The sequence below is a fragment of the Pituophis catenifer genome, unplaced genomic scaffold, assembly GCF_029215685.1.
Source record: "Pituophis catenifer annectens isolate HBS135680 unplaced genomic scaffold, rPitCat1.0.hap2 SCAF_1, whole genome shotgun sequence".
NCBI lineage: Eukaryota > Metazoa > Chordata > Lepidosauria > Squamata > Colubridae > Pituophis > Pituophis catenifer.
Genome location: NW_027256881.1, coordinates 96,564,152 through 96,589,739, shown reverse-complemented (window position 1 = coordinate 96,589,739; position 25,588 = coordinate 96,564,152). Strand labels below are relative to the sequence as shown.

Genomic DNA, 25,588 nt, shown 5'->3' with positions numbered 1-25,588 from the left:
TGTTTACTCATCATTTGTCTGCTCTCTAGTTTCTGAGACCACTCATTGCTTAGGATAGGAAAATATATCTGCTGATAGACCAAAAGGAGCACTTTACTGTGCTGAACTGTTTCACATATCCAAAAAGTGCTGAATCCTAAGGAATGCAATGATACAACAGTTGATTTTCTTTAGATCACATCCTTATTTTGAAGTGGAGGTGGACCTTGCTCAAAGTGCAGCTTTATAATCCCCATCTGTACTTCAACTATATATAGCTTACACTTCACTATTCCAACATATAACCATCAGGCAACAAGACATGGAGCCTATGAGAATAAGCATATAGCTTCTATAGCCCCCGGAATATGATGCCAAATCATCAGAAATAAAAGAAATTAAAGAAATAAAGATACCATATCTTGACCATCTTCAAGCTTCTACTCCCCCAGTCTTTATTTTAAATAAAGAACAATAAATAAAGATAATATTTAAAAAATGAACTGTATTTTATTCAAAATAAATATAAAGCAGCAGTGGAATTCCTTCACTCTAATGTTGGAGTTAGCAGAACTATAACCTCCTTTGGTCTCTGGCAAAAAATCAAAATAAAAAATCATTCATCAGTTACCTCCTCTTAAAAGCTATGTGAACATTTTGGTGTTGCTGTCTCCTAACTCTTTGTTGCAATGGGAATAATTATGTTTGCAATGCTGGTGCTTTCTTTGGTTAATAGCTTGATGGTTCAACATGCTAACTTTACCTTCATGCTCAACAGCAATATTTTGTATCAACAATTACTACGTCTCAGCAGAACCGTCATTTTCAATGTGGAAAAGGCAACATGCAGGAAGAAGATGACCATATAAGGTCAGAACCCTGCAGGTCACTGGCAAATTAATTTGGGGGCAGGAGAGAGAGCTTAATGCTTACTTCTGCATTGTACAAAACAGCAAACGGATCAGAGCCATGCACAAAACAACTGTAGATATACAAAGTTGTTCATCACAAATAATAAATTCTGGATGAGTAACTGATTTTATTTATTTGTATATATAAGTTTGCCCAACTCAACACTGGGAACTGTACAGATTAAAAATAGAGATAATGTTTCAAAACACGTGCTAACATTTAAGATTCTGTTACCCCTTACAACAATAAAGTAGCATAGCTGGAATCTTTTGGAAACTGGTACCTTTTTCTAACCTGGCCTACCTGAATCTTATAAGCTTTTCCAGCCTTTTTTAAAATCACACCTTATCCTAAAGAAGCTCAAGAAAAGGTTACGTTTCTTCCTCACCCTTATTTCAATCTCTAGATGTTACAACTGCTTGTTCATGTCCATCTTTGAGAGGTCTTGAATAGTTTCATCTCTAAATTCTTTTATAGAAATTGACATAGTTAAAACTGAAACAGACATTGCATCTCAGATGGCTAGATCTATCCCAGAGCTTCAGGACAAAAATCAGGTTTTCAGACATTGTTTAAAGACTTGCAGGTTAAGGACAGTCCAATCCTCTGGTAGGATGCTATTCCAGGCACCATAACAGAGAAAGTATACTTCCTATGTCCTATCAAATGACATTGTTTAATATATGAGACTCAAAGTGTGCCAACTCGATAGAATAGATTGGACAGTCATTACAAGAGCCAGAATGTCTCTCAGATAAGACATCCCCTATATCATGAAGGGCTTTGTAAGTGATAAGCAGCGCCCTCAAGTTGCATGTGAAAACTCACTAGAAGTCATTTAGGCTCATATAACAGAGTTGTTACATAGGCATACTCATAACTGCTCCTGTTGTTATATGCAGTGGTGGGTTCCAACCAATGTTACTACGGGTTCTCTTCATGCACGCACTTTGTGCACGATTGCCGCAAGCACGTTGGGTTTCTGGCCAGCTGAGGTGCAGCAATCTACTCTGCCGCACCTATCAGCTGGGCTAAAAACCAAGAAATAAAGGTAGGAATAAAGCGGGGGCGGGCGGGACGGCCCAGCTCCCAGTCACAGAGAACCGGTTCGGTGACGTCACATCATCACCTCTACCGGTTCGGCCGAACTGGGCCAAACAGGGAGCAACTCACCATTGATGCGAACCTAGCTTTAGCTTCTAAGCGAGTTTCAAAGGCAGTCCCATATGAAGTGCTTTGAATAATCAACACATGAGCGACCTTGAGAAGGGACTCCCAGTCCAGGAAAGAGTGGAATTGGTACAAAAAATGGATCTGTATAATGTTCTGATCATAGATGCCACCTGCTTTTTCAGCAGGAGTACTGGATAAAGGAGGATTCCCAAATTGTGCACCAGTTTTGTTAAGGGAACTAGTCCATTCAGAGCCAAATATGGAGAATCACCAGCAGTGGAAAAATCAGTACCCATATCTAGTCAGTCTTGTCACTTTTAAGCCTGATCCTATGTATCCGGACCTGAAACCCTTCCAATCATTGGGACAAGACTTTAACGGCATCACTTGGTTGACCAGGGGTCAAAATATACACTGCATGTCATCAACATACTGATGATACCTGATGCCATGTTGACGGATGACCTCAGCTAGCAATTCCATGTAGATGTTAAAACTGCAGAGGCAAGAACATAGAGGAGCTTTGGACTGGACCTCTACCCACCTGTCAGCAGTTGAAACTGGCCATGGAGAAACAAGATTTATCCGTTTTATTTATCAACTGTAGATACATAGAATTGTAGATAAGAAAGTCCAGCTGTACTGTGAATGAAAGAAGGCTAAACTCCTTTCCACCTGGCATATTGTCTTAATACAAATTTGCAACAGCCTTGTCGAACAGAGCTAACCCTTTTCCCTGTATGTTTAGTGCATTATTATCATCTCTGAAAAATATGATTATTGGATTTGGGGGAAAGATCCTCATCTGTCCAGACTGTACATCTGACAAAAGATAAAATTAGTTGCAAAATATAATGACTAGGAATTTAAAACAGAATTCTACTGCACTGCAACTAAAATTGCTGATCAACAAACTCTGTTCCAAACATTCTATTTTTTAACAATAACCAGTATGAATTTCATATAAATATAACCATTAAGTAGAATTTTTTAATGTTTTGTCTTCCTTTAGTAAAGATTTGATAAAGCTTCACACTACTGAATACTTCGGAACAGAAGCCCAACTGCCAGGTCCATAGCTATTTCATATCATAGATCTTTTCTGGCTTTGAAAGCATCAAATTTTTGGCATCCATCCTTGTTCCTCTCCCCTTTACTATGTATGAATTGCTTATCATTCCCTCATAGCTGAACAACAAATAGCCTGGATTGCACAAGGATTGTCAAGTACAGCCAACATTTTTTCTCATCCCTGCATAGTGCCCTGCAACAAGGCAGAGTCTGAACTGGTGGGAATCTCAACAGCCCAGCTTTCAATACTCTTCAAAAAGAGAAAGAAAAATGAAATATATCTACCTCCTAAAAGGAGTTAGATATAAAATCGTTCCTAATTTATTTATTTATCAAAGTTATATGGCTACCCATCTCACAAGAAGTGATTCTGGGAGGACTACAGAAAAAAAGGAAAGTTATAAAAATAAATAGTATATCAAACACAGTTATATTCAAAACAGAAACAAACATCTATGAGTTGATCAGCAAGACAGCTACATCAAGATCTCAATGTTACTAGTACTTTTGCTGGTATTCCAGGACCACATTTTACATTTGTTTAAAACCTCTGCTTACTTTATTTGCTCTAAGTCACCCTTTCCCAACTTGGCAGTCTCTAGATGCCAAGTTCCTGTGAACATCAACCCCATTTTTTTTAATTTTGTGGGCCAAATTTTTATATATTCAGTTTTAAATTGTTTTTAAATTTTGTAAATTTATATGTGTTTTAATATGGCTGTAAACAGCCCTGAGTCCTTTGGGAGAAGGGCGGTATAGAAATCTAATAAATCTAAATCTAAATCTAACTCCAGAATGATAAAAAAAAAAATATCATGCTGGCTGGGAATTCTGTTGAGTACACACATCTCAATAATAACAAATCTGAAAAATGCTCTAAACTTATTTATATTCGGCTGACCCTATTCTTCATAAATACTTATCCTCCGGTGAAGAATAGGCACTGGATTCATAAGTTTCTGCTGTGAGAGAATTTCAACACTATGTTGTAGATTTTTTAACTACAGTTTCCAGTTAAATAAAGCTAACTGGAGTTTAAAATTAACTTCAGTTAAACTTATATCCAAGTTATCAAACTGAAATCCATTCACAATTCTGTTAAAACATAATATGGAACTAAAATTGAAAGAAATGACAATGGAAGTATACAAGAAGTTAGATGAAGTAAGACCTATTAGCTCAGGTAAGGCTAATTCTCTGCTTAATATTATGACATACAGCTAGAAATCATAGTCAAACCGTATAAAATCTTAGTAAAATAAAAAAAAAATCTCAAAGTCTCTAATATTATTATTATCAACATGTCAATCAATACTCAGGTTTTAGTGGCAGAGGAGCGTCTTCAATTTGCATTCGAGTCATCAGTTTCAACCATTTTAATACTATTGTCATAAATTCATGACGCTCCTACATGACAATTCTATACATGTAACAGTTGATCAGTTAAAAAAATTCACTGGTGCTAGATAAGTTGTGGTCATTTTTCATTTTATAGAATGTATGACCACTGCTAATAAGCTAAGTAGTCCAATTTTTGACAGCAAGTAAACAATGTCCCATATTCAAAAATGATCAATTCTCATAAACCTCTTTTGCCAGATAAAACCTCTTTATGATCAGAGTTATTTTTCCTATTTGTGAATATACCCAAGGATGTCTGCTAAAGTAATTTTTTTCTTTTTAAAAAATTTATAAATTTTATTAAAACACAAATTTGACATTTACACAACATACGACATATAAATAGCTTATCCTTTTTAAGCATTGTTTCATAGTGGTCTCCCATCTGTTACTTTATTCTTCTTCCCCTATTTCTTAGTCTATTACTCCTTCTTTTTCCCCTCCTTCTCCTTTTCTTCTCTTTTATTTGTGAATATACCCAAGGATGTCTGCTAAAGTAATTTTTTTTTCAAAAAAACAAACTACTTGGTTTTATGTTCTTGTTTCTTTTTAAAGAACAAACTAACATATATTTTTGTACAAGGCAAGCTAAAGGCATGAAAATGCAGAGAAAACTGTGGGGAAACTAATGTGGAAATACCAGTAAAGATATACTGTTAAGGTATTAGTTATAACTGTATTTCTTTTGCCATTATGTGGGAGGTTTTTACTACTGAAAATGAACAGAGTAAAACTGGCAACTATCTCCCTGCCCTCTTCCAGCAAAAACTCTATCCCCAGTATCATAAGGCATTCTAGGCAAGTCAGCTTGTCATAAATCAGCAGCCAGGTGCATACCAACTTAGTCGATAAATTCCAGCCTCACTTCACTGACACAACAGAAGTCCTGCTGATGGGGGAAATAACTGGTCTGTAAGGATAAGGTTTCCCTTTTCTATTTAAGCTGCCCAGGTTATAGCATTTATTTCTTTGTATGATTTATTTTTAGACTTTCGGTTATAGATATTTCAAAGCAGCTTATGAATAAATAGAAAGCTAAATGACTGAAGCAATATAAATGATTAAATATTAGTAACTAAAGTAATGCAAGTTTATGAAGTGCATTCACAGCTTCCTTTTATGATGATAATGATTTTTTTTGATGCAGACGGTAAACATGAAACTGTGAAAATCACATTGCTTTACCTGTATCTCTAAAGATATCTCGGTGATCCGATTTTGTTGATTGTCTATGACCTGTTGAGGAAAAGAAGATAATAACATTCTTATTTATGTTTCTGGTTTCCTTTATCTTTTTTGAAGGACATACACTTCTAAAAGATATTGCAACATCAGGTTTGGAATTAACAACAGAGAGAGATTGATGGGGAGCTTAGAAGTGCTAATATTCTGAAGGGCATTTACAGGAGGATGGGATGAAAGTGATACTAGCCTTTAAAAAGGGACCCAGGGGAGTTCCAGTAATATATGCAACCGGAAAATTGGTAGAAATGACAACCAGAAAAGAACAACTAAAGAACGTAGTTGAATAAAATCAGCATGGATTTCACGAGGTAACCAACCATTTGGAGTTTTTGAGAATACTAATAGTCATGTTGTTACTTTGCTGCCATTCCTGACCTTTAAGAAATCTTCTACAAAATTCCTATTCAACAGCTTTTCAGGAAACTTTTCCGGTGGTCATGGGAGAAAAAGGACCTATCCATTATGAATTGCTATGAATTGCTAAAGCCAGAAGGCAAAGAGTAAGAATCCGTGGGCAATTTTATTCATGGACGGAATGCTGGATGAAGATGGGGCCTGGCTTGATCCCAGTGAGATATTTTTAAGTTCTTAGGAAACTATATCTATAAATATTTAGATAGTAATGTTGGAATAAAATATCTTCCATTCAATATTATATAAATACATAAATGCTAACAGCAGTCAGTTACTGCTCCAGTCAGTAACTGGAGGCTTGCATTGATTTGCCTCCACTCTCAATCTCTGTCTCTCTATCTGGGCGTACAGTAATCCTGAATAAAAGCACTTGCTGGTACTTCTTTTCTTGTTAATGGTAACAGAGAGGAAAAGCTAATATGAGAGCAATATGGGTTCAAAACTGAATCCACTTGATATTTAGACAACCATTTAATGTACTGACCTTATTAGCCTTCTCATTTTTTTCTGTGAGGCTTTCATTTTCACTCTGAAGCTGTTTTGCATCCAACATAGGAAGACGGACACCATCTTCCAGGCATTTTTCTACTTTCTGTTGCAAGCTGTGGTTTACATTAGTAAGCAAAACAAACAGGTAGACAAGTCAGGGCAAAAATTTCAAAGACAAGAAAAATTACATGGATAACTCACAGTTTCCCATATCGGTTAAATATTATAACCCCGCAAAAGCCTTGTCCATGTAATACCCCTATGGCATGCAAATGTTCCAGAGCAGGTGAGCATCTAACTTTTACCTATTATCATGTTTCAAAGATAAAAATATTATCACAATGAAAATTGTGGTTTAAAATAGAAACAAGACTCTGCTTCAAATATGTATAGACTTTCAGGAGAACACAAAGCCAGCACGGTGGATTATACTCTCACAAACACAAGAGGTACCAAATGTAAGATGGAAACAATGCACTCAGAGATTTGGCTAACTATCCTTAAATATCTAACCTTTCATCATCTGAACAAGATGTTTGTTTGTTGTTCCTATATTTTAGGAACACAGGGTCATGAACTCAAGTGGCCCATACTTTAGGATATTCAAATTGAAATACTAAGATAACTTTTTGTTACTATCTGCATTGGAGAATTTTTTCTTTTAATTTCTGTAACAGTTTTTCAAAAAATCTTATAAAACAAGGGATTCCAATTGCCTAATTTTAAAATCCACTTGCAACTGTTTCCAAATGGCATTGAAATGATACCACCAAATCTGGCAGTTCACAAAAGTTCTTCCAGCCTTTAAAGATGTCACATATTGTTAGTTTTGTTGCCAGAAGCTAAAATTGCTAATCTTTTAGATCCTGTGAGTTTCTTTCAGGAAACAGCAACACAAACATATAACTTTCCAGGCTGACTTTATCTTCTATAGAGATTATGTACAGAAGTGAAATTAGAAGAAATTCTTGATCGGTTCAGTGGCATTTTTCAGACTCTTCCTAATATTTTCTGCTAATTTTTAAAATGTTAGACAGAGATAAATATTTTCATGCTGCCAAGAGCCAAACTGTCCCTCCAACATCATCAGCATACTAGGTAAAACAAGGGGGAGGGGGACTTCACAAAGGAGAAACAAATCCCATGAAGCCCTTGCTCATTAGGGAAAAAAATCTTCATTTTTTTACAATTTTTCTCTAGGAAGCTTATCACTTTTAGTTTTTTTCTCTATAGAGAAAATGGCCCCACTTCACTGCACAATTTTTTTCTTGTCCAGAGAGAAGTATGTTCCCTTTTTTTTTTGCACAAAGAGAAGCTGAGTCTTTATGCTGAAATAAAGAACTGCTTTGCTTCATTGAAAATAGGGAACAAACTTTCAGTCATCTCTATAGAGAAAAGCAGCCCTTACTTCCTAGAGAAGAAATCTGGGAACAGTTCTCTTCCTGGGTTTGATCCTTTCATCTATTGGGTGAAAGTTTCCATTTTCTGCAGGACAGATCTTTTTATGATTGCTACACCACTATGTGTGAACACTGAAGTTTTGCCAGCTATACTAAGCTGGAAAATTAGCATAAGATAGCCACACCTCCTGTCATTGATGGAGGATGTCTTATAAAACATTAAAAAGTTAGAAAATCAACTTTAAACCATGAGCCAGTCATGAACAATCATTTAACTAATGAATTAAATAATTCATTTGACGGAGCTTTTCCACCCCTTCCTCCCTAAAATCACAAAGATTCATATGCACTGAGTATCTTTTGCAAATGTGGCTTCCCTACCTTCTGTGTGACATAGCAAAGCAATTCATACTAAAGCAAAGTTTATTTCTACCAACTGCACTACAATTGAGTCAGCATGCCACTAGACGGAAATACCTTATATGCAGCAACACACTCAGAAGATAATCAACTATGTTGCCCATACCTTTGCACTGCAACTATCAATTCTTTTTCTTTCTTCTTCTGGCACACAAGCTGCAATTCTTTTTCTTTACATTGTGTCTCAGATGCTTCCAATTCCTTTTCAAGCTTAACCATACCAGCTTTCAGTTGTTTATATTTTTCTTCAAGACCCAGTAGCTGTAAAACAGGAAGGTTGTTTTTTTAAAAAAAACTATGCAGAGCTAAGCTTGCCACAAGAGTCAATTTGGCATAGTGCTTAAGGGCACCAGACAAAAATCAAAGAGACTGTGAGTTCTAATCCTTCCTTAGACATGTCTTGGTCATTTGTGGACTGTAGCTCTCTCTCAGCCCTAGGAAGAAGCCAAGAGCCAATCACTTCCCCAAAAAGGTTGCCAAAAAAATCTGGAGGACTTGGAGGAGGGAAGGTGGGGAGGGAGGGAGGGAGGGAGAGAAGGAAGATTTTCCCATAGACTTGCAAGAATAGAATCTGTTCTCTTGGGACTATTCAAAAGAGAAATGCAAAGCAAAAGAAAATAGTTTGCAGAGGCTATCAAAGTAAAGGAACACAGCCATACACTGACTTTTAATATTGTCCAGAAATTGTCATTTTTACAAATAACAAAGATCTCAAGGGATAATGTAGAATTGCTGAAGCTTCATGAATGAGAAGCAAAATGTGTTAAAGAAATATATAGAAATAAAATTATTATTATTATTATTATTATTATTATTATTATTATTATTATTATTATTATTATTAAAAATCAGAAAGTCCAGTTGCATCTTTCGGACAAGGAATAATATATACAACTACCAATATTTCAGAATCTTTTTGAAGTTTCCAAAATTCAACATAATTCTTTTTCATTTCTTCTTTTATGAGGCATTTATAGATCCAACCAAAAGTTTGTCTGGGCTCTATACTATTATTAAATAACAAAAATAAAATGTTTCAGGTTTGCTGTTTTTTCTAATATAATCCTTAAAGCACTGTATTCCAATTTAAAAGTTTTTTCCATTATAAGGATAGGGGCAAGCCTAATTTTTAACAATTTTTATAATGTAAATTTATAATGTACAAAAATAATTCTTATTTTGTATTACATTGATAGATTATGTTGTGCTTTTCTGGAAAATTAATTCTGTAATTATGATAACCTCATACCAAATTGACGATTATCATCGTTTTTCAAAATTATTTTTTCCTTAAACACAGATGCATATGCATGTGTGCACACATACCCATTCCCCCCCCCCACACACACACTCACACATACAAACTGATGTACCTCTCAATTTAAAATCTTAAGGGCTAAACAAAAATTTAAGACAAGCTATTTTTATTTGTGCATTAAGATTTTCTCTTCTCTTTCTTCCTTCTGCAGAAACTCTCACATAACTTCTGGAAAGCAGAACCGGGAGGCTGCAGGGGAGACTAGGAACTGATGCTGCAACATCAGTTGGGCTGTTGCACTGTTGGATTTATTGTCTGTGTATTCAATAATTCTGAACACAGTCGATAGTTAAAGGGATTTCTGTTAGAAGTGTGGAAACCGTATAGAGTACACTGTGGGCAGGTAGGAACCACTAAAATGTATATTTGGCAAAACCTCTGAAAGGGCTGCTTTTAAAGCAAAACAACGCATCGATTACCTCTTTACTTTGCTTCTCAATATCATCCAGTGTTGGCAAATCAGCTAGGTATTTTTCAAGTGTTTCGATTCGCCTCTGTTTCTCTTTATTTTGTTCCAATTCTTTCTGGCATTTCTTTTTCAGGCTACTTATGTACCTGTCTCGGGTTTTGAGCTAGAAAAAAAGGTAAGATTAGATGTTATCTAATGTGAAGTAAGAAACCAATAAAAAAAGAATAGGTTTCAAGCTCAATCACCTTTTTTCAGCATTATCTATTTATATTTATATATTACTATACATGTAACCTTTAACTAGTCAAAACAGTGCATCATAGGACAACAATATTTGAACCAAGGTACTTCAAATGGGCTATCTTACAGAATATGTCCAAAATCTGGAGGCTAGGTCTTCCATGGGATTGAAATTTGGCAAATTTATATACTATAAAACATTTTATGACATAAAAATTATCATAAAACAGTTTATGACATAGTACTTAATGTCATAAAAGATTTCATGTGCTGATATTTGACTGTTCAATGTGGGCTATTTTCAAGGCAGATACATTTCTGAATCTACCTCAACATTTTCCCGTAAAGGCAGTGTACTATAAGTTCTGACATTGTTGAAGGCATTAAAGAATCTGGCAAGGAAATATTTCTGAAACGGTAAATCCAATGGGTCAAGGATTCTTTAGTATTTTAATAAAAATATCAGTGAAAATATAAACAGGACATAATATAATGTTGATATTTTTTTCAAAGACTGCATATTTTTGCTTAGTGTAATATTTTCATAATTAAACATGTCTACAAGATTTACCTGCATGTCTATTCGAACTATGTCTTGTATTATTAATACCAGCACTCTAGAGACCAATTAAATTCTGCTTCCTGAAATTACCTGCCTTAACAGGAAAAAAAGCCCCTTCAAAGTAGCGTAATTTTTATTCCTGCTGGTACACTATGTCTAAAATGTAAAGAATCTGCATAAAATAGCTTTAATGCTTAATTTTTTTCTGAATGATGTATTCATTTCAAGTAAGTACAAAAATTTTTACAAACATAAAATATACTTATATTTAATATCTACTGCCACCCATTACATACCTTGTTTTATTATTTGTTAAGTTCACTAATCACATTAAAAATGAACAATTACATACCACTTGTATTAGTTTTGATGATCATAAAAACTAGTAGAGATTACTAGTTAAAAAAAGCATTAAAAGAGCAAAGATAAACTAGAAAAAGAATACCCAAATGTCATGCTAACAGGAGTGATCGGCAAGCCAGTGGGAAAATATGATGGGTTTTATCAAAGGTCATTTTACAATTTTATTTATGTATTCAATTTGTGGAACTGCTCACATCACCAATGTGACTGTGTGGCTCACAACAGTATCAAAAGTGAAACAAAACTTTTTTTTTTTACTTTATATCCTTTTATACTTTATAACCTTGGATTATTTTTATCTACTGTATATTGAAAAAAAAAATCATATATATTAAACAGTTTTGTGTTTTAATGTTTTTATTGATAGCTTTATATGTTTCTATGTTTGTACTGATTTCTTTCAGGATAGAAACATATAAAGCTATCAATAAAACATTAAAATACAAAACTGTTTAATGCTAAAGGCCATAGGCTGCACAATTTGATTCATAAGGTTAGACAATACTATTTTTCATATTTTTATCAATTTTCATAATTAGCTGAAGCTTAGCAAATATCGTCTTCATTTTCACACTGTGCAAAGCTGTACAGAATTTTGCCTAAATATATGATTTTATTGGGACTAATATAACTTCTCTTTAAGTATTTCTTTCTCTTGTGGCTATAATCTGAAACAAAACAAAATCTGAGTGCAACTTTAATAAAAAACATAAAAAACAACGGTGAAACTGAACTAACTATGCACACTAGGACAGGAGTCCCTAACCTCCCAGGCTGTGGACTGGCACCAGTCTGCGGCATGCCAGAAATAGGGCTACACATATGAGCAAAGCCCCATCAGCATAAGCATGGGATGCAGCCAGCATGCAAAACCACACACCCCTCTGGTCCACAGAAAAGCCTCTCTCCATGGTCCCTGGTGGCCAAAAGGGGCGCTGCACTAGGGTATAACATGAAGTAAAATTTTATCCTACAAGAGAATGAATTGGATATAGTCATTTCAACTTAACTGGCACTTACATCAATGAAACCTTGTCACAAGCAATTAGTCCAGATGATTTCAATGAAACTAATATTCAATTATCTTTATCTGAAAATATAGGGGCACTATAAAGCAATCTAAAAGAAATGTTTCTCTCAATTATATGAAACTGGAAAATTATCCTAGTGAATGATCTAAAGATTCAGCAAATAAATTTGCAGCCTGTAATGCAGCATATACCACTAAGCAATGTATGTTTGTATTGTAGTGATCAAATGATTCAATAAAATCAATATGAGGCTCACCTTCTCTTCCATTTTCTTTTTATCTTCATTGGATTTGTTTACTATTTCTTTCAAAAACTCACTGAGTTGCACCTCCTTATTTTGTACTGATGCAAGTTTAACTTGCTCCCTTTCACATTGGGTTAAAGATCTGTCTGCAAATTGAGCTGCCATTGATGGTTTCTCATATTGAGGCTGGTTTAAGAAAAGAACAAGAAAAAGATTAGAAAAAAGGATTCCTTGAAGAAACTCTTATTAACTACCACACAGCTGAAGGAAGGCTCTTCGAAAAGGTTCTCTTATTGAAATTTTTGACTCAGATGCCTGCTGGCAAGATAGGGATGGTTGTAAGGTTCCAGGAGTTGACAGATGAGTCTTCTTTCTTCCTGAATTGGATCTTGGGGGTACTCTGGAGTCGGGAGCAGGGATACTGGTTTCCTTGCAGCCCATAGCTTCCTTTGTGCCTCTTTACTCAGCAAAGTGGCAGACAGTTCTGCAGGTCAGCCAAGGAGGAGGGAAGGAGTGATTTCTAACCCTCCCTGCCTGAGCAAAATCACTGAGAAAGCCAGCAGGAATTTGGAAATTATTCCTGTTCCTTTGCCTGTCTATGGTCCGTTTCTTTGTTTAGGTAAGGAAATATCTATGAAAGGATGACCGAATGAGTCATAGGCTTTCTAGTGTACAAAAGCATGTGGGAAAAATCACCTTTATGATCCAAAGTCTGTATTTTAAAGTCATACTACTACTCAAACCTCTAACAATACAATAATAAATAATATTTTTTATATATATATATATATATATATATATATATTTGTTTTCTGTAGGTCTTTGGTTATTCGGGTTTTCTCCCGCGTAAAATTGGAAGTGTCTTGGTGACGTTTCGACGAAGTCTCATTCGTCATCTTCAGGCTGGTGTTTTCAGCTTCGTGCTTCTAGGAGCAATGTGTGATCGCAGCTGTTTCTTCCCTTTAACTGCCAGTGGGGGTGTGAACTGAAGATGTGGCACAACCACGAACGTGAAGCCAAACAACAGCAATGCAGTTCACCAGCTCAAATCCCCCTGCAACTCAGACTAACCTGAGCACAAGCAAGCCCCCACCTAAACAGAACACACCCCCATCCAATCAGAGCACAGCCAAACCCCCATCCAATCAGAGCACAGCCAAACCCCCACCCAATCAGAACACACCTCCACCCAATCAGAACACAGCCAAGCTCCCACCCAATCAGTTCACACCCCCACATCTAATATATATATTAGCCCACAAATATATATATTAGCCTATATATATTAGCCCACAAAAAGCCCAGAAACTTGTGAATGAGATTTCACAGAACTAGGGCTGTGGAACAACCTAGCTTACGTAGGTGGAACCTGGCTAGAAACAATATGCATATATACATACATACATACATACATACATACATACATACATACATATATATATATATATGATGTTTAAATGTCAAAGCATTTAAATGTAATATGTGCCAATTTGAAACCAGTGTAAGGAAATAATAACACATATAATGAACTGATTTCAAACAATGTTCAAATGCAAAAGTGCTCCTTTACACTATGCATCAAATTTCTTTCATACTTCAAAATGTGGAAAGTGGGATGTTTCATTATAATGTTAATATAAACTTGTCCTTAAGGATGTTGAATTATTTAGGATTTTCATTAGACTAATAGTAACAAATACAGTTCAAGAACCTCATCTTACCTGGAAATTATTCATGTATGATTCTTCACAATGTACAATGTGCCCTAATCTTGCTTGTTGAGCTCGTAGTTCATTCTCTCTTATTTTCTGATACAGAAGGTTAATTTGCTGGTTTTGCCTGGAAATTATAAGAAAGGAAAAAGTCAAGTCACTTGAGTCTTATTTTCAACTTCAATTTTCATCCTCTCCTACATTTGAGATGGAATTAGCATTTTATTATCTCAAACATAATTTTGGAATTTGTACTGACTGTCTATATTAATATTAATGAGGTGATCAACATTTTATTCCTGTCCCTGTGATTTTCGTTGAGCATATAAAACTCTGATGTCTAGGAAAACCTTCTGATTCATTTCAGTGGATTCACAGCTCTTTCTGCACTTAAAAAATAAAAAAGGATTCTTCTTCTTTTGTTGATCTGAATGGGGGAAAGGTCCCTTATGTAAATGGCGTTCTTAATGGGAAATGCAGAATGTACGTTATCTCAGAACAGAAAATGTTTCTCCAACATACATCAATGAATAATGAATATTTATTTTCCATCTCCAGAAATCTGCAAGTGGTATGTAAAATTTAACTTCTACATATTTTACTTGTGCTATAACAATGTATTTTCATTACACTTACATATTTGGAATCATGAGTACATTCTAATTTCCATGGATTTTCATACCAAGATAACAACCTTTTGATTATTTCATACTGTAGCTTGTAATTCACCTGACTTAATGTGTACCCTTCAAAGTGCAATTGAAAGAACTCAGTTCTTGTACTTCTATGGCTTGTATGGTTGGGAATTCCGTTCCCAGTTGTTGCTTCCCCCAGGAAAATCTTGGCTTCTTATTTTCCTTTCTTCATATTACATAATTTATGTCTCCCACCCCAAGCTAACTATCTTTCTCAAACTGTTTCTTTTTGGCAGCATACATCTACTAAATGCATCTTAACTACAGATATTCAGACAGTTACTAGACGACAGGCAAGATTAAAAAAAAAAAACTAACTTTTTATTGCCACCAAGTGATCATTAAAGAGTTGACTTATTTATTTTTATTTTTATTTTCTTTAACTTCAATCAGTTGTTGATACAATGTGAAAGGAAAAAAAGATATTGCAAGAAGTAGCCAAATTGTTCTGCATAACAACTGGAGGAAGCTTTACTTATACTAAAAAGTCTCCTCCAACCAGTATGCCCGGTATTCCTGGAGCTGGAATTTTAGCAAAGAAAGCAACACAATGACCACCTTAGAATGTTGTGCATTCAAGCTCTTTGGACAGCAGACCAGCACAGACCTAATCCAAGTTACAAAACATTGTGGTGGCAGCAAGATTTAGGGTGGCACAATTTCCTGCTGGCTGTGGGCAAAAGCAGCTGAATGTCTTACTAGGGATGACTTGTTATACTCAAGTAATTTTAAAAAAACATGGAACAATGTTAATATTTTCTTAGTTTTAAGCAATTAGCTAGGACAACTTTAATTTTCATGACTTGAACCTTAAAAAGAGAATGCAAAAGATGATGGCTATTCAAAAAGTGTATCAAAACAAACTCTACAGGAATATCTTCAATTCTGTACATAATCCTCTAAGTCTCTGGAGTTGTCTGACAATAAAAGTCTCATGACTTGTGCATTTCATTGTTGATAATGTTATATGATGGCTATAATCCTTTGGTACCTCAACAGCTGTTACTAGTAATCCACTATGTAACTCCATGTTGATAAGGCTTTACTAAAAGAAAAAAAAAATGTAGCATGCACTTCGCACTATGATCCCAGAAATCTACTCAGCCTTTGACAACTGAAATAATAGGACAACAGTGCTGGTCTAGAAATAATACTAGCAGTGTTTTAGAGTGTTTAAATTTAACTTGTTAAATGTTCTCAAGTTTCTGTTATGGAGAAATCCAAATTCACATACCAAAATGAAATGGTTTGCTCTCAAAATCAATCATGGCTTCTTTTTAAAAAGTTAGTTTACTTTAGTTAAGATGTTTAAATCCTTTTTTTTTTTTTTTTTTAAAAAAAGATCACTTAATTCCATTATTTCCTTCAAAGGTACTTCTAATTTCCTTGCTGAAAGCCCCTATTCATTTGATCACATTTTGCAAAGTAAGTTGCATCTATCACACAGTAAAATATCAATCATTTTGATATTTGATAAATTGCACTTATCAGAGAATAAAATATCAATCACAATCATTTGTTCCCAGTGATAAAGTAAGCTGCACATACAAGTCAAACTCCTGTAAACGTTGATTAATTGTGATTCATTAATTAGACAGGCTACAGGTGTCCGTCTTCTTTCTTTAGTGGATAGAAACAGAAGCAACAACTCTGTAACTACCAAAGAGAAGCAGAAAGATCCAAACAATTGGTATCCTTTCCACTGAATCCAGTAAAAAGACATTAACATGGATAGTTGCAGAGGTGATGATTGCATGCCGTTCCAGGAGGATATGTCTGGGGAGTGCTATCCTAGAATCTGAAGATCCTTCTTTACAAAGCATCCAGAATCATATAATCATAAAGTTGTACCTGGGCATTTAAGCTAGTGAGCCCACCTCCCATCTTGGAGCAAGAATTCAAATTAAAGCATCCATGACAGATGGCTATCCAGCTTCTGCTTGATCATACCATATTTAGTGAACAAAGAACCTGTTAGTCCCATTGCCAAATTGTTCTGAGTACTAGGAAACCTTTTCTAATAATTAATATTTACTTTCCTGTAATTTCAATCTATTATTTCATGTCCTGCACTAGGGAGCAATGGAGAACATGTCTTGCTCTGCAATGAAATACTATTCATACATCTTTTTCCTCATCCTGGAATGCCGCATCCACAATAATCCACTATATTCTCCAAGCAACACACCTCAAAATAGCACTACTACCTTCCTAATGACAAGAAGACTGTTTCGTAATTCATGGATTTTATTATTATGTAAGTCTGTTTATTTATTGCATTTCTATCTCACCAGTCAGGATACATACTCTTGGCAATTTTATTATGCAAAGTGTAGTGTTTATTCCATTAAAGATCTACTTTTGTATGTTACAGATATATTTCTCCTAATATATATGCCACTCACCGGCACATTTTTTTATTATTAAGGCAACCACTACTGGAAGGAAATTTATTAGGCCTGTATAGACAACTGCCAATTTGGTAATGCTGATGATCTCTTACAGAATACCGAGCATATTTCTTGACTGAACTTTTATGAGCTGGTCACTCTTCTCCCATCTTTTCTCTAAATAGCTCTTGTTTTTGTGAATAAAGCCAAACATCAAATTTTTAAGATTAGTGAACAAATCTTGTAATATCAATCTATAGCAACCTTAAATAAATATCAGAGTACCACATGCTGTTTCTCCATTACACAATTAGGCTGATGTAGTAGTGATGATATGCAAAGTTCTGTTTACAGCAACAGGCATTCCATAAACAGAAGTGAGCTAATGTACCTATGGCTACTTGGAATACTTTGTGCACAGGATTGTGCTACATGAAGATGAATAGCACACACCGTGTGCACACACATAGAAAATATACTGATGGCTGTCTGTTCAGCTGGTATTGCATTCTATGATTCATTACAGGTTATTCTTCTTTATCACTTCCATGTTTTCCCTTTCACACGAAATTGTATCTTATTGGAAATGTATAAATCTTTCCTTGAGAAGCCAGGAAAATATCTCATGCTGATAGTTATTTTCTTTGTACAACTCCTCCATTATTATATTGGAACACAGAGGCCACTTTGTTCTCCCTCTTTTCCTCCTGTTAATTATAAATGCTGATTCAATTTATTTCTAATGGGTTTAATAAAACCTGAAATTGGTTATTTCAAAAACCAGTCCCTAATTCTTCTTTATTTTCTCCTCTACATATACAGTATTTTAAACACACTGCATATAATTTATTTGGCAGCCGGTGGCAAATAAACAGGTGATAACAGGCAATAGGTATTTAGTTATACATTTACTCTTCACACGCATATTTACTTATAGATGCTGATTGAAATTGTATTGATTCTGTCTCTCTTTCAACAGATGTAACTTAAATATGGACAAACTTGAAATATTGGGGGGGCTCCTTCTTATTTTATATACAGCTGTCAAATTCAGAATAATGTGTTCAATTGTTATACAGTATGAACTAATTTCTCTCTATACTCTACATTCAGAAAACTAAACAGTTAATTCAGGTTCAATAATATTTTCAGCTACTAAATTTGATTCCATACCTGCACTATCTTCTTTAAAAGTTCAGTAACCAATTCGTTATTTTGAAGTCAAATGTAATTGTATTCAGATATATTTTATATAATTTTGTTTGCTGTTGTTGCTATGGTATAACACGGGTAAATAAATACCAGCTTCATGTTTAAATGAGAAAGGTTTCAACTTGGCAAGATTTCAGAAGTGATTTGCCATTGCCTGTTTCCTAGAGCTGAGACAGAATGACTGGACCAATATCACCCAGTTGGCTTTGTGCCTCACAATCTTCTGGTTTCTATCCTTGTGCCTTAATTACTCCATCAAACTGTATCTCTTATTGCCTTTGCTTTAGTGAAATTGTTGTCATATTTGACCAAACATAAGATAAGAATAGAAAATATTTATTTTAATTTATTCTGGATATTAATTCTTGTCTTCTCAAATGAAAAATATCATATATATATTTCATTGATATAAATCTCTGGTGAAGCCAGATTTAGAGTAGTGGAAGAAGTCCAACTATGTGTGAGTGGATATCCACTCATGCAATGGAACTTTCCCTTGCTCTCTTTCAATTTGATGCCAATTCTCTGGTGCATAACTGAGAAATCACGGGGTTTTCAAGAAGGCGAGAGGATATGTTATGCTATCAGATGTTGTACAATTGTTACACGCCTTTGCTACCAATGATGCTTAGTTTTATTACTCGGCTCTGAAAAGCATATTTCAAAACTCAAAACAAGATAATAATCTTCAGCCATCCCACAAATGTCTTCAGAATTATTTTCATTCCGTTAAAAAAGGATTACTTTTAAGTAAGCGTGCCTAGGTTTTCAGCAATAAAAGAACAAAGGGTTGAAGCACTGTTTCTACAAGCCTGATAGAGGTTTATAAAATGAATAGCTCTATAACACTAATAGAGAGCATTCCCCCTCCATTATAGCATTAGTACTTGGCATTAGTACTTGGAATTAAAACTGAAGCTGATTAACGGTAACATTCCTTCCAAAAGGGCATAGCTTGGTGGAATCCTAAGAAATTACATTAGCTGCTTGTTAGATGGCTTTTAGAAAGAACAAGTGGGACTCTGTAACCCATGTTGGAATGCATCCCCAATATATCTTAGGCAGAAAAAAAAAGAGCAATCATATAAAACAGCACAACTGTGCAAAATTGAATTTAAGTTTCTGAATATTTAAAAATACATTCAAACAGCATGCAGTTCAACAGAGTATGAGACAACTGGATTCACACAAACAATGGATTTGCTAGAGGAATTCTATGGTAGAATTTAATTGTATTAAATTTAAGACCAATTCTTTGATAGGTCTCAATTATGCGTCAAGCAATATCAATATGGCTTTGTTCTGCCACTGATCAAGTCAAAGCAAATACAACTCTACAAGGAACAGAAACCATGTATTGAATCAACAGACTCACAATGTTAACCATATTTATATTAATGATGATTAATGATCATCCTATTTCTATTATTATGATGATTAGCAGCTGCTTCAGAATTTCAAGTATTATTCTATTATGTGGAATGATACTTACTCCTCCAAATCTTAACCTTTGAGTTTACCTTTTCTAAAAAAGCCTTTTGAACACCACTCTGTTGTTTAACTGAGAACACAGCAAACGCTATTATTTTCAGGGACTTATGTCATGTGTCTAGCATTTGGAATTAATTCACACTACCATTACAGATAATCCTTGCCAATAAACAGTGCTAGTATTAGCACGAACACTTCAGTAGAAATGTGTAGTATGCCATGGCCAATCAAGGTCAAAACAATTGAAAGTAGTATAAAGAAGTAGTTGCATAGTGTAGCTTATCTTCAAGAGAGCCAAGCCAAGGCACAAATGTAATACTATGCAAAACCATGTAAGAACATAGTACTCCCTCTAGTGTTAAAATATAGTGTTTAATAATTACTAAATAATGAAAATAATGAGACAATATAAAAAATAAAGCAAAACTAAATCATATCGCAGTTAGGCAAAACAGAATAGGAACATTCTCATGCCTTTACACCTTTATTACAGTCATCTAATGTTGGTGCTTTATAAACAATTTCAATTAAACTGTCAACATTTCTTAACGAATTCTTTTTAAAGAGTTATGAACCCTTTTTATCTTTCAATCAATCCAGAAGTAATGCTGAGAATGAGAATGTATACAGTGGGGCAAAAAAGTATTTAGTCAGCCACCAATTGTGCAAGTTCTCCCACTTAAAAAGATGAGAAAATGAGACAACAAATCCAGACAATCACATTGTCTGATTTGGAAAGAATTTATTTGCAAATTATGGTGGAAAATAAGTATTTGGTCACCTACAAACAAGCAAGATTTCTGGCTCTCACAGACCTGTAACTTCTTCTTTAAGAGGCTCCTCTGTCCTCCACTCATTACCTGTATTAATGGCACCTGTTTGAACTTGTTATCAGTATAAAAGACACCTGTCCACAACCTCAAACAGTCACACTCCAAACTCCACTATGGTGAAGACCAAAGAGCTGTCAAAGGACATCAGAAACAAAATTGTAGACCTGCACCAGGCTGGGAAGACTGAATCTGCAATAAGCAAGCAGCTTGGTGTGAAGAAATCAACTGTGGGAGCAATAATTAGAAAATGGAAGACATACAAGACCACTGATAATCTCCCTCGATCTGGGGCTCCACACAAGATCTCACCCTGTGAGGTCAAAATGATCACAAGAACGGTGAGCAAAAATCCCAGAACCACACGGGGGGACCTAGTGAATGACCTGCAGAGAGCTGGGACCAACGTACCAAAGGCTACCATCAGTAACACACTACACCACCAGGGGCTCAGATCCTGCAGTGCCAGACGTGTCCCCCTGCTTAAGCCAGTACATGTCCAGGCCCGTCTGAAGTTTGCTAGAGAGCATTTGGATGATCCAGAAGAGGATTGGGAGAATGTCATATGGTCAGATGAAACCAAAATAGAACTGTTTGGTAGAAACACAACTTGTCGTGTTTGGAGGAGAGAAAATGCTGAGTTGCATCCAAAGAACACCATACCTACTGTGAAGCATGGGGGTGGCAACATCATGCTTTGGGGCTGTTTCTCTGCAAAGGGACCAGGATGACTGATCCGTGTACAGGAAAGAATGAATGGGGCCATCTATCGTGAGATTTTGAGTGCAAACCTCCTTCCATCAGCAAGGGCATTGAAGATGAAACATGGCTGGGTCTTTCAGCATGATAATGATTCCAAACACACCGCCCGGGCAACGAAGGAGTGGCTTCGTAAGAAGCATTTCAAGGTCCTGGAGTGGCCTAGCCAGTCTCCAGATCTCAACCCCATAGAAAACCTTTGGAGGGAGTTGAAAGTCCGTGTTGCCCAGTGACAGCCCCAAAATATCACTGCTCTATCTAGAGATCTGCATGGAAGAATGGGCCAACATACCAGCAACAGTGTGTGCCAACCTTGTGAAGACTTACAGAAAACGTTTGACCTCTGTCATTGCCAACAAAGGATATATAACAAAGTATTGAGATGAACTTTTGATATTGACCAAATACTTATTTTTTTATCATAATTTGCAAATAAATTCTTTCCAAATCAGACAATGTGATTGTCTGGATTTGTTTTCTTATTTTGTCTCTCATAGTTGAGGTCTACCTATGATGTCAATTACAGGCCTCTCTCATCTTTTTAAGTGGGAGAACTTGCACAATTGGTGGCTGACTAAATAGTTTTTTGCCCCACTGTATTTCCTTATGGGCAACCAAGCGGTTATCTTGTATCAAGGCAATGCCAATCACAGCCCAAAACTTATGTAAGGGTATACCTTTGCCATAATGATTTCAGTATGGAAGTCACTTTTTTTAACATACTTAATCATATGCATTTGTTATTATTATGTGCTTTTCTTTTCTTCACGGAAGTATGAAGTGTTGAAAATCAAAGAATATCCTGGTACACCAAAAGGAAGTTTGCTGGACCAATAAAAATGTGAAGTAAGAAAAGACTACACAGGGTCCCATCAATAAATATGGATATAGACTATCATACTTCATCAAATGCTGTACATAAAGCTTCAGAAACAACATATTGACAAATGCTTATTGGTTTAAACTGAAATAGACCAATTCCATAGTACTGTTCAATTTTAATTGCATCTTGATTAACAATAATACTTTTATATATCAGTGTAGTTTAATACAAAGCTTTGTGATGCTTTGACAAAGGTCACCAGAGATCAAATATTCAGCATTAGAGTAAATTTATTTTATTAATTTTTTATTATTTTTTATGCCACCCATCTTTCCTATAAGGACTACAAAGTATAAAAACAAGTAGAAAAATAATTAAAATATTACAACTATACAAATTAAAAACTTAAAAGTAAAAAATTGTGCATACATTATATACACAAGATAATATACAACTACCACTATATTGCTATATAAAGGTACAGAGTTATACACCAGAAACTAAATGTGTTTCTATTACCTAAAACAGAGCCCACTACTCAAAGCCCAGAGCCTACTACTCAAAGATGACAAAATAAGGGACTGCCTTGCTTTGCAAGGCAAATCTGAAGCAAATTGAGGGTACAATAGATATACTTACCTATCAATCACAATTTCTTTTTGCCTTAACAGCCCTTCTTTAATTTTCATCAGGGACTCCCAATTATTATAGTCCTGAAAGTTTGTAGCTGGATAACTTTGATGATATGATCCACCCAGAACCTGCACAAAAATATGTATAAAAATAATATTAATAAATCAGAAAATGAGAAAAGTCTACCTTCCTATCATATTTATTGATTGATTTATATGCTGCCCTTCTCCGGAGACTCAGGGCGGCTTACAAGGCATTAAGCAATAGCCTTCATACTTTTGTATATTTTATACAAAGTCAGATTATTGCCCCCACAAACCGGGTCCTCATTTTACCTACCTTAGAAAGGATGGAAGGCTGAGTCAACCTTGAGCCTGGTAAGAATTGAATTCGCAGTAATTGCAGGCAGCTGGAAGCTAAATACTACCTTTAACAGTAGCATTAGTCTGCTGCGCCACTCAGGCTCCTATGTTTATACATTTATAACATTTATCAAGGTGCTTAACCATTAATAAATAGCCAATAGCCAATATACCATATTTTTCAGAGTATAAGACGCACCGGAGTATAAGACGCAGCTTAGTTTTTGGGGAGGAAAATAGGAAAAAAAAAGATCTGCCTACCAGGTATTCATCTGGCTTGCATCCTTTGTCTGGTCAGCTTCAGCACATTAGTTTGCTGGTTTTTTATCCCCTGCCTGGGGATAAAAAACAGCTTCTAAGGCACAGCTGAGAGGAAGCAGCAATGAGAAAAGCAGGCAAAGCACCGGGGGGGGGGGATCACTTCATTCGGCTAGCGCCTAGTTAGGGCTGAAAAAAAGCTTTGAAAAAGCTACATTCGGAGTATAAGATGCACCCACATTTTTAGCCTCTTTTAGTGGGGGGAAAAGGTGCGTCTTATATGGTACTTCATGAATATATTTGGAAAGTACAAGATCCATGTTCTTTCTCTAAGATATACCTGAAATGTATATGAACTGTTTCTCATTTTATGGAAGCTCTAATCTGCAATATTTCTGTCTAATGTTTTCTTGCTTTACATTTTTATAGAAGTGAAAAAGCTAACTGAAGTTTTAACACATTTTTTTTATTTATTTTCTGCATTTTCATCATCATGGGATTCATTGGTTATGCTTTGGAGATATGAATATTTCACACTGAGAAGCTGTGCCACTGACAGTTTGTGCAGCATTTCAATGACGCTTATACATAATACAACTATATAAATGAAAAATTTATTCTTTAATTTTTCTTTACAATAATGTATGAAAGTTAGCTCTATGTAGGGCTCATGAGGGGTTTCAAAAATTAGCCAGATCTCAAAGAAAGCTAAGCAGTTGGATTGTTTAGTGCATATAAGGCAGACTGCCAATAAATCCCAGGATTGTAGGCTACACGGGAAGTTGAAAAATTTCCAAAGGCAGGCAATGGTAAACCAACTTTGTATTATTGCCAAAAATGTACACAGATATGTCTGCATAACCAGTAGTTAAGCTTGACAGAGGAAGTTTTTTTTCCTACTGAGCAAGGGGATTAGATCTGATGATTAAATGCTACTTCCTACTCTACAATTTTCTTCTGAATATCAGTATGACATTTTAAAAGAAACATATTTTCATCTCAGTAAAAATGTATGAGAGCCTGTTTGGTGTAGTGGTTAAAGCCATTAGGCTAGAAGCTGGGAGACAGTGAGTCTATCCTGCCTTGGGCATAAAGCCAACTGTGTGACTTTGGGCCGATCCCTCTCTTTCTCAGCCCTAGGAGACGACAATGGCAAACCACTTCCAAAAATATTGCTATAAAAGGGCAAGAAAAAAAAAGATATGTATGCCTGGGAGAATATAGATAGTCCTCAGCTTACAACTGGTCATTTAGTGACAATTCAAATTTACAATAGACCCTGAAAAAGAGATTTATGATATAGTTTTGAAGTTCTGACGTCCAGCTGCCCCCCAAGGTCACATGACAATATTTTAGACCCTTGGTAACTGGTCAGCATTTACAGTGTCTTGTGGTCATATGACTGCGATTAATAATGTTTTTGCTGAGGCTCAATTATAGTTGTAACTCAAGGACTACCTGTACTGTTCTGCAACCAGAAGAATGTTTTCTAGATCACCTCTACTCCTATAGTACTGGCTCCTATCTTAAAGCTCCCTATGAGTTTTGTTTTGTTGCAGCATGTAAGGCATATGCAGGATATATATTATATATCCTTTTTCTTAAACTTTATGGATTCCAGAGTTGAGAAATTTAAGACACTATATTTTTATTAATATATCAGTATAAGCTAATTTATTTGTCTAATTGTAATTTATTTCTAAATGGTCAATTTCAACTGTTTTTTCTACTTAAATTCAACTTTTAAATAAT

At 35.3% G+C, this 25,588-nt stretch overlaps 1 protein-coding gene across 3 annotated transcripts in view; it reads right to left on the bottom strand.

Annotated features, from left to right (window-relative positions):
- CEP85L (centrosomal protein 85 like) overlaps window positions 1–25,588 on the bottom strand; it is a 111,882-nt gene that overhangs the window by 5,304 nt on the left and 80,990 nt on the right. For all 3 annotated transcript variants that reach the window (XM_070932772.1, XM_070932773.1, XM_070932774.1), the window contains 7 exons: window positions 23,223–23,344; window positions 14,393–14,510; window positions 12,684–12,857; window positions 10,242–10,394; window positions 8,611–8,765; window positions 6,680–6,797; window positions 5,722–5,772 (listed from right to left, as the gene is read on the bottom strand). In XM_070932772.1, coding sequence (XP_070788873.1) covers window positions 5,722–5,772; window positions 6,680–6,797; window positions 8,611–8,765; window positions 10,242–10,394; window positions 12,684–12,857; window positions 14,393–14,510; window positions 23,223–23,344 — 891 coding nt within the window. The remainder of the gene's footprint in view (window positions 1–5,721; window positions 5,773–6,679; window positions 6,798–8,610; window positions 8,766–10,241; window positions 10,395–12,683; window positions 12,858–14,392; window positions 14,511–23,222; window positions 23,345–25,588) is intronic.